The 9759-nt window shown below is 55.2% G+C and overlaps 1 protein-coding gene across 3 annotated transcripts in view; it reads left to right on the top strand.

Moving 5' to 3' along the window:
• PLCG2 (phospholipase C gamma 2) overlaps positions 1–9759 on the top strand; it is a 166498-nt gene that overhangs the window by 93433 nt on the left and 63306 nt on the right. For all 3 annotated transcript variants that reach the window (XM_043434869.1, XM_043434867.1, XM_043434868.1), the window contains exons 10-14: positions 1795–1896; positions 2712–2830; positions 4808–4893; positions 5938–6058; positions 7047–7215. In XM_043434869.1, coding sequence (XP_043290804.1) covers positions 1795–1896; positions 2712–2830; positions 4808–4893; positions 5938–6058; positions 7047–7215 — 597 coding nt within the window. The remainder of the gene's footprint in view (positions 1–1794; positions 1897–2711; positions 2831–4807; positions 4894–5937; positions 6059–7046; positions 7216–9759) is intronic.

The following is a 9759-nucleotide window of genomic DNA, read 5'->3' as shown; positions in this document are numbered from 1 at the left end:
TGTAGTGGTTTTTGTCATACATTGACATGAATCAGCCATGGATTTACATGTATTCCCCATCCCGATCCCCCCTCCTGCCTCCCTCCCTACCCCATCCCTCTGGGTCTTCCCAGTGCACCAGGCCCGAGCACTTGTCTCATGCATCCAGCCTGGGCTGGTTATCTGTTTCACCATAGATAATATACATGTTTCGATGCTGTTCTCTCGAAACATCCCAGCCTTGCCTTCTCCCAGAGTCCAAAAGTCTGTTCTGTACATCTGTGTCTCTTTTTCTGTTTTGCATATAGGGTTATCATTACCATCTTTATAAATTCCATATATATGTGTTAGTATACTGTATTGGTCTTTATCTTTCTGGCTTACTTCACTCTGTATAATGGGCTCCAGTTTCATCCATCTCATTAGAACTGATTCAAATGTATTCTTTTTAATGGCTGAGTAATATTCCATGGTGTATATGTACCACGGCTTCCTTATCCATTCGTCTGCTGATGGGCATCTAGGTTGCTTCCATGTCCTGGATATTATAAACAGTGCTGCGATGAACACTGGGGTGCACGTGTCTCTTTCAGATCTGGTTTCCTCAGTGTGTATGCCCAGAAGTGGGATTGCTGGGTCATATGGCAGTTCTATTTCCAGTTTTTTAAGGAATCTCCACACTGTTTTCCATAGTGGCTGTACTAGTTTGCATTCCCACCAACAGTGTAAGAGGGTTCCCTTTTCTCCACACCCTCTCCAGCATTTATTGCTTGTAGACTTTTGGATAGCAGCCATTCTGACTGGTGTGTAATGGTACCTCATTGTGGTTTTGATTTGCATTTCTCTGATGATGAGTGATGTTGAGCATCTTTTCATGTGTTTGTTAGCCATCTGTATGTCTTCTTTGGAGAAATATCTGTTTAGTTCTTTGGCCCATTTTTTGATTGGGTCATTTATTTTTCTGGAATTGAGCTGCAGGAGTTGTTTTAAGCACAGAACTTTTATTTCATCCAGTCCTTCACAGCCTCTGTGCTTAGGTATCATTATTCCCAGGTAATGGACGAGGAGCTCAGGGAGGGTCTTTAACTTGCCCACCATCAGCCAGGGGAATAACCCTAGTTGTCTGACATAACTGTGCTCCCCTCCTCTTCAGGCTAGCAAGTGTGAAGAATTAGCTTAGAGCAGGAGTCGGCAGACTATAGCCACAGACCGCATCTGGCCCACAGCTTGTTCTTTATAAATAAAGTTTTATTTATAAACACAACCATGGCCATTTGTGTGCCTGTTGTCTGTGGTTCTTTCTGCACTATTATGGAAGAATTGAGTGGTTGCGGCCAAAAGCCTAAAATCTTTACTCTCTGGTCCGTTAGGGAAAATGTGTGCTGTGTGTAGGGTGAGGCCTTGATGGTATGCATGTCCAGAATACATCCATGTTTCAGTGATTGACTAAAACTGGATCCTGGGAGGTAACTGCTGCTGCTGCTGCTAAGTCACTTCAGTCGTGTCCGACTCTGTGTGACCCCGTAGACGGCAGCCCACCTGGCTCCCCCGTCCTTGGGATTCTCCAGGCAAGAACACTGGAGTGGGTTGCCATTTCCTTCTCCAATGCAGGAAAGTGAAAAGTGAAAGTGAAGTCGCTCAGTCGTGTCCGACTCTTAGCGACCCCATGGACTGCAGCCTACCAGGCTCCTCCGTCCATGGGATTTTCCAGGCAAGGGTACTGGAGTGGGTCGCCATTGCCTTCTCCGTCTGGGAGGTAAAGAATTTTGCAAAGTCCTCTTTCTGATGATTTCACGTTCTTTTTATCATTCTAAGGAGCTTTGGGCTCAGGATCTGAGCAAAGTCCGTGAGCGGATGACGAAGTTTATTGACGACACCATGAGGGAAACTGCTGAACCCTTCTTGTTTGTGGATGAGGTGAGTGAGCTCCCTGTCCTGTGGGCATGGCTTCTGGATTCACATCGCTGTCCTCCAAAGTGTATCTTCTAGGTCTCTTCCCTTGGAGGGCTTTGCTGCTAGATGTCCCTAGACTGCCTCTCTCAGTCAAGAGCTGTTTTTTTCCTTGGTCCTAAACCATCATAGTCTTTGATCTTTCTCCTCCTCCTCTGATCACATAGGTGAAATCTTTTCTTTTGCCGCTAGAGGGAGTTGCTGCCAGCGAGCCTTAAACCATCACAAGGACAGCACTAGAATTGCAGGGTTTGTGTGGCTTTTTGCAGGATGTGGAAATGGGTGCCCTTGGCCCCGCGTGAGGCCGCAGGGGCTGAGGGGAACTGGGGAGCTCCCTTCGCCCCACGCAAGGTTGTCCCCAGGAAGTAGTGTCACTCAGGCTTCTGTGTTCTTTTCTAAGGGGTCAGGAACTGGTAGATGGAGTTTCTTGCCTTTTAGATATCACGATACTGGCGGTGTTCTGCTTCTCATATCGGATGGTGCGTTCACAAATGTTCATGGTGTTATTGTCTCCAAGCCCTTGTATATGGGCAGCGTGTACTCTTGTAGCCTCATATACTTGAGGAAACGTATTGAAAAGGAAATTAACTGTATAGGTCAGCGAAGCGTGTGTTCATACAGCCTGTTGCAAGCCGAGTTTTCTGCTTTGGAAACGGTGGCTGAGGCCAGGGGGCCGTGTGTTGAATCTTCGCGTGCCGTCCCCCTGAGCTGACACAGGCCCGCAGGAGCCAGTCGCCACCCGTGCCTCGCGTGGTGACCCCGCATGTCTGTGACTCCCCTAGTTCCTCACGTTCCTGTTTTCCCGGGAGAACAGCATCTGGGACGAGAAGTATGACGTGGTGGACATGCAGGACATGAACAACCCCTTGTCTCATTACTGGATCTCCTCGTCTCACAACACGTGAGTCTCCCCGCCAGCCTGCGGCCCGTCAGGCAAAAGGGTGGTACAGAGGGCACTCCGGTGCGCTGCTCCGGCAGAGCGTGTGGGCAGTGGGCAGAGTGCAGGCCCTCGCTGCTCATGCTGGGCTATATGGAAGCTGCTGGAGGGGAGGGGAGATGCATCTGTCTTTCCTAGTTGGTATTGCCTTAGTAATCCTTTTTCTGTGGCCCTAAGAGGCAGGTTGATAAAGCCAGTTTGCCCAGTTTGGGCGTCTCATTCATAGCTGTTGCTGTTGTTGAGTCCCTCAGTCATGTCTGACTCTTTGTGACCCCAAGGACTGCAACACACTAGGCTCCCCTGTCCTTCACTATCTCCCTGACTTTGCTCAAACTCACATCCATTGAGTCAGCGATGCCATCCAACCAGCTCATCCTCTGTAGTCCCCTTCTCCTCCCGCCCTCAATCTTTCCCAGCCTCAGGGTCTTTTCCAATGAGTCAGCTCTTCGCATCAGGTGGCCAAAGTATTGGAGCTTCAGCTTCAGCATCACTCCTTCCAGTGAATATTCAGGGTTGATTTCCTTTAGGATGGACTGGTTGGATCTCCTTGCAGTCCAAGGGACTCTCAAGAGTCTTCTCCAGCACCACAGTTCGAAAGCGTCAGTTCTTCGGTGCTCAGCCTTCTTTACGGTCCAGCTCTTAGGAAAGCAGTTGAATTAGTCACTGAACTGACTTTTACTGAGAGTTCGCCTTGCGCCAGGCCCTGGGCTTGCATTTCCACTGCAGGGGGCTTGGGTTCAGTCCCTGGTTGAGAAACAAAGATCCCGCATACCGCACAGTGGGGCCAAAAAATAGAAAAACACGGGGGAGTGGGCAGGATCAGCCCCTGTCCTCCTGTGTTTGGATGGGGAAAGGGCCTCCCTGAGTCTCAGCGATGAGCAGGAGTTGGTGAGAGAACAGGTGGCGAGGTGAGGAGGAGGGCTTCAGACACAGGAACAGCACATGCAAATGTCCGGGGGCAGGAGGAACTGAGAGGAGTCTAGTAAGACGAGAGCACAGACCCTGGGACGGCGAGTGGCAGGCGACGAGGCCAGCAGGTCAGCTTGAGTGGGATCTGTGAAGGCAGTGGGAGCCCCCGCCGATGGATTTTAGGACGCAGACCAGCACACTCAAATGTGTATCTTTGGGAGTGTGCCCTGATTGAAAAAAAGGGCAGACAGGAAGGGAGAAATGGGTGTGCACTCAAGCTCTGATCCTCGGTCTGCTTTATAAGGTGAGGGTGGAGGCCTTCGGTCCTGGGCTGTTGACTGGCACTTTCCCAAGTGTCGTCCAGACAGGAGGTGGAGAGCAGGCCCTGAGGTTTGTCTCCAGGCATTTTGGAAGACACCTTCCTATTCAGGGGCGAAGGGACTTCATAGTTCTCATTCCTACCTTTGGTTTGAGTACGTGTTGGAGAATGGCGGATTCTGCCAAACCCAGAAGACGGCTGAGCAACACAGACTCTCAAAGGAGGGGAATGTGGATGGTAGGGAGGAGAGTGATAAAAATTGGTCTTTCTGCATCAGCTTTGGTGGACGTAGTTCACGGGGTAGCAGTTCCATTTATCCTGTGCCGGGCCTGGGGCCCTGAGGTCAGAATGATGGCCCACCTCTGCCTTGTGTAGCCTGGGGGGCAGCTGTCAGGAGTTGTCCGTTTATCATTGTCCATCAGTCTCACTCCTGATTCCCTTCGACCACGTTTTCCTTGAAAGAACACACGTTCTCCACCCCACCTTTGGGTTTCCAGGATGGTTCCCCTTCACCTCCCACGGCCATAGCCTGAGTCTGAGGCTCCTGTCTCGGCATGTGATTGCCTGTGTCTGGCCCAGATCCTAATGAGGGGTGAGGTGGGGGGAATCATTCTAGACAGGAAGAACTCAGGGCATTGGGGGCTCAGGCTGAGAAGTTCCCCAGGGGCGCCCCGAGGTGCAGGCCTGCCCCCACATGGCCCCCGCTCCCGCAGGTACCTCACGGGGGACCAGCTGCGGAGCGAGTCGTCCCCGGAGGCCTACATCCGCTGCCTGCGGATGGGCTGCCGCTGCATCGAGCGTGAGTACCCGCCCGCCGGATGCCTTGGGTGGGGGCCCGAGGGGTGGGGGTGGGCGGGGCAGCCTGGGGGCGGAGCCAGGCGGCCCCCGCCAGGCCGGGGCTTTCCCCCAAAGACGGGGTCCCCCACAACAAGGAGGGACGTTGGGCCTGGCCAGGTCGGACAGTGGTCTTCTTGGGCAGTGGTCTTCTTGTTCGGAAAGCGTCCAGATACAGCTGAGAGGCTGGGAAGCCCGTCGTAAAGATGGCCTTCCTGTCCTGCGGCCCCTCGGGGCTGTAGTTAGAGGCAGGAGGGCGCCCTGCGCGGTTCAGCAGGGGTCCCTGAGCGCCTGTGCCCGGGTGCCCGTAGCTGCCCCACACAGGCGACTCCAGGCCCCTGGACGTGGCTGGGAGCGGGTGCTTCCTCCTGACGCCCCAGCCTGACCCCTGCCAGGGGCTCCTGGGTGTGCCAGGCTGGGAAAGGCACAAGGCGCTGATGTAGGCCCCAGCTCAGTCAGAAACAGTCATCAGGTATCAGACCTTAATGGCAGTTCCTCCTACAGAGTGCTGCCTCGTTTATGCCTTTTTCTGTCTTAGGGAAAAAGCAAATGTGAAAAAAATTTAGTTCGAAACTGTCAGCTCCTGTCTCCTCTGGGGGTTAAAAATATAGAGGCTGTTCACCTTCTATGTAACCATGAATCTCGAAAAATAAATCTCTCACTGCTCTGTAATGTTCACTCTGGCAGAGAAAGCAAGCCAGAGTTTAGACAAGTCATATCAGAAGATAAAACGCACGATAAATCTCTGTTAAAAAAGTTTGAACTAGTGTCTTTGGGACGGACGTGTGGCATCACAAAGGGACCTTTAATTAGACCACCCAGTCTTCCTATAACGTGCATGCAGCTAACGCGTGTCCTCAGGCTGGTGGCCCCGGGCTGGCCGGGTCTGGCCTGGTGTCCGGGTGGTGGAGCCGGCACTGGGGCGGGGGCCGGGGCATGGCCGTCACCCGGGCAGTGTGGCCGTGGAGGGGGACGGGCGGGAGCTCAGGGCGCCCGCTTCTGCCCGCAGTGGACTGCTGGGACGGGCCCGACGGCAAGCCCATCATCTACCACGGCTGGACGCGGACCACAAAGATCAAGTTCGACGACGTCGTGCAGGCCATCAAAGACCACGCCTTTGTCACCTCCAGGTCGGCGGCTGGTCTCCTGGTGGTTCGCCTTCAAGGGGAAGGGCGCTGGGGTTGGGTGGACAGACACAGACATACTCCCCACCCCTCTGCACACCCTGCATGGACACACACACATTCCCTACCCCCTGACACATCCCACATAGACACACACACAACATACATTCCCCACCTGCCAGTTACCCCACACAGACACACACACACACACACAGACATACACACCCTCCCCACCTCCCAGTCACACCCCACATAGACACATACACACACATACACTCACATACTCACACACACACTCCTCACCTCCCAGACACGCCCCACATAGACACACATACATACACATACTCCCCATCCCCCATACACCCCATATAGACACACACACACACACACACACACTCTCACACACTCCCCATGTCCCAGACACGCCCCACATAGATACACATATTCCCCACCCCCGTGCACACCTCGCATGGACACACACACATTCCCTACCCCCTGACACACCCCACATAGACACACACACACACATACATTCCCCACCTCCCAGTTACCCCACACAGACAGACACACGCACACAGACATACACACACTCCCCACCTCCCAGACATGCCCCCCCCACATATACATACTCCCCACCCCCCTGACACCCCCAAAGACACACACACATACTCCCCACCCCCCAGACACCCACATAGACACATACAGACCCCCCACTCCCTAGACACTCTACATGGACACACATACTCCCCACCCCCACACACCCCACATAGACACACACACACAGACACCCCTTCCCCCAACACACACCCCCATCTCACCCGCTGGGCTCCATCTTGACCAAAGGCACCGCCGACAAGCCTCGGCTGAGTGTTGGCACCCCTCCACGCCGAGAGTGCAGGTCAGGTCCTGCTTGCAGAGCCCGGAGGAGGCTGGGGAGCCCCGTGCGGGTGGCCAGCGCCTGCCCCGCTGACCCCTGCCACCCGCCCGCCTGCAGCTTCCCCGTGATCCTGTCCATCGAGGAGCACTGCTGTGTGGAGCAGCAGCGCTACATGGCCCGGGTGTTCAAGGAGGTGCTTGGAGACCTGCTGCTGACCAAACCCAAGGAGGCCAGTGCCGACCAGCTGCCGTCGCCCAGCCAGCTGCGAGGGAAGATCATCATCAAGGTAGCGGCTCAGGGTGTCACGCGCGTGGGGGCGGGGGTCCTGGCTCGCCGTTCTCCTCGCTCACTCCGCTCCTGACCCGGGCAAGGTCGCTTAACCTCCCAGTGCCTCTCTGTGCTCACTGTCTGGGGGCTCACGATAAAACCCACACTGTCCGTGTGCCACGAGTATAAGTGCGAAAGAGTGTGTGCAGAGTGCGCGGAACTACCCTGTCCCGCAGCAGTGCCCTGGACGCATTCACTCAGTGTCTCTCGTCTGTTTCTTGGCCGCTCTTCACCATGTTCCTCTCTGTCAGGCCCTCGCGATGTGCTGGGGCTGTCCCGGTGAGACCCAGGCTCCGTTCTTGCCCTCGGGAGCGCCCAGGGTAGCTCAGGAGGTGGACTGGAGATGGACAGCTGCCCCAAAGGACTGTGTGCACCGGGGGTGGTGGGGGTGGCAAGCTGGGTGCTGTTGGGGGGGATGAGTGGCAGCCAGGAGCACCGTGGAGAGGGTGACATTTGGGTCAAGAGACCAGATGGACAGCGGCTTAAAGCATGTCGGTTCAAGCCCCGTGTGCAGGAGAGTGGACTCTGGTCCACGAGGTTGTCCAGGGACCCGGACCCGCTCCCCTTGTTCTGTGCTCTCCCAGGGAAGGGGTTTTCAGGTGAGGTCCTGCAGAGCCCCCAAGAGTCCACAGGTAGAATTCGGGGGGAGGCGATGGTGGCATGTGAACTTGGGGCAAAAATGTTGCCTCTTTGTTAACATGTAAGCAAAACGTAACACCTCCTTCGTCATGAATATTGGCAACAAGCCACCTGGGGCTTCATCACCAGCAGCAGTCATGGATGTTTTCACATCACATTTGCAGTTGTTGCAAATATCTCAAACTAATGTGTGCTCATCACAACTTTGAAATTATGATGGTTATTAGATCTGCCTCTAGATCTTATGTGAGGTGTCAATAAAGAGGCATATCTATTAGTATGTTACAAGGATTTTTATTTACTGTCTTAATAGTTGTATTTCAGTATCATTGATTTCTCTTGTAATTTTATGCATCATGAATGTTGTTCTGAGGAAAGGCTCTGTACTCTTCCCCAGACGTCAGAGGTGGGGTCCATGGCACAGAACTGGCCCAGGCTGCCTTAGGGCACCGTCCTTGTGTGGTCAATGCTGGGTTGCAGGCACATGGAGATCCGGCTCGCAGAAAGGGGAACACGGTGGGTCCAGGGCGAGGGATGCCTGGTAGGCAGCGGGGTCGTCAGTGGGACAGGCCCGGCCTCGCCTGTCCTGGCCTGAGAACCTAGTCATGTGACCACCCTGCCTGCAGGGGTGCTGATGCTGGCAGGGCAGCATCAGTGGAAGAAGCGACGTGGATTTTGGTGACAGCCAGCGGGTCCGTGGGAAGGACGAACACGGGTTTACCAGGCAGAGAAGGGGGAAGGCCCTTCAGGTTCGGGGAGTAACATCCTTGAAGGTGGGTGGCGCAAACACGTGGTGTGTGCCCTGGATTGTCACTGGACCACGGAGACGTACCGGGGACATTCCCCATGTGTCGGGAGGTCATGGTCTCGGGGGGAGACCAGCCTCTAAGCGGAGGAGAGCAGAGCAGTGAGCGGGCTTTGCCGAGGCCCATCCGGAGGGGGGGACCCCGGTGTGCCCTTGGGTCAGAGCAGCAGTGTATTCGGAGGAATTGGCTGAGATTTTGGGGTAGATTTCCCTAAGACGTCCGGGGAAGCTTCTAGCATTCCGGTAGGATGAGGGGCAGAGGGGGCTTGGCCGAGGAGGGTCCACAGCTTCTCAGGTTTGGTCGGTGATTCTTCGGGGGGCCTGGTTGCCTTTCTCCGTGACGTCCCTCTGTGTCCATTAGGACAGCTCTCTGCGTGTCCCCAGGGACTTCTCGGCTCCCATTTCACGGTGTGGGGTAGCACACGCCCCTTCAGGAGCAGCCCTGGGCCCAGCGGTGCCCCTTCGTGGCTCACCGCTGTCAACTTCAGGGAAAGGGGGTGGAAATAGCATCTGTGACCCCGTCAGTGAGTGCTGCACGCGGGGCTGGGTTCACACTCAGAAATGGTCTTCAGCCTCATGACAGCCCCCCAGGACGGGTCACCCGGGTCCCCAGCCCCCTTGACAGGGGAGGACACAGGTGCAGAGGTTGACCAAGCGGAGGCTACACAGTTCCTGCCAAAGATGTCACTCAGGGCTGTTCAAATGGAGATTTATGTCGTGCCACGCCATGTGTCCTGCTTGCCCACTGCCTTCCGGGACCCGGCAGGGGCCCTGTCACCCCCATTGCACAACGGAAGTTACTGAGGCAGCTTGTCATGCGGCCAAGGCCCCCCAGTGAGGAAGGCGATGGGCCCTGAATTCACGCCCGGGTCTGACTCCCCATCCTGAGTCCCCTCCACCAGGCCACCGCTGCCCAAGGCTGGTGCGTGTGATGTGGCTGGTCAGCACTCGCCTGGGGGGATGTCTTCATAGTCGTCCTCTTGGTCTTGCCGATGGACACAAAGGTTTCAGAGGAGCCACCTGCCCCGGGTCACACAGCTGATAAAGCAGCAGCAGGGC

The sequence above is a fragment of the Cervus canadensis genome, chromosome 18, assembly GCF_019320065.1.
Source record: "Cervus canadensis isolate Bull #8, Minnesota chromosome 18, ASM1932006v1, whole genome shotgun sequence".
Taxonomy (NCBI): Eukaryota; Metazoa; Chordata; class Mammalia; order Artiodactyla; family Cervidae; genus Cervus; species Cervus canadensis.
The sequence above is the reverse complement of the archived record's forward strand: the minus strand, read 5'-3'. Positions and strand labels throughout refer to the sequence as shown.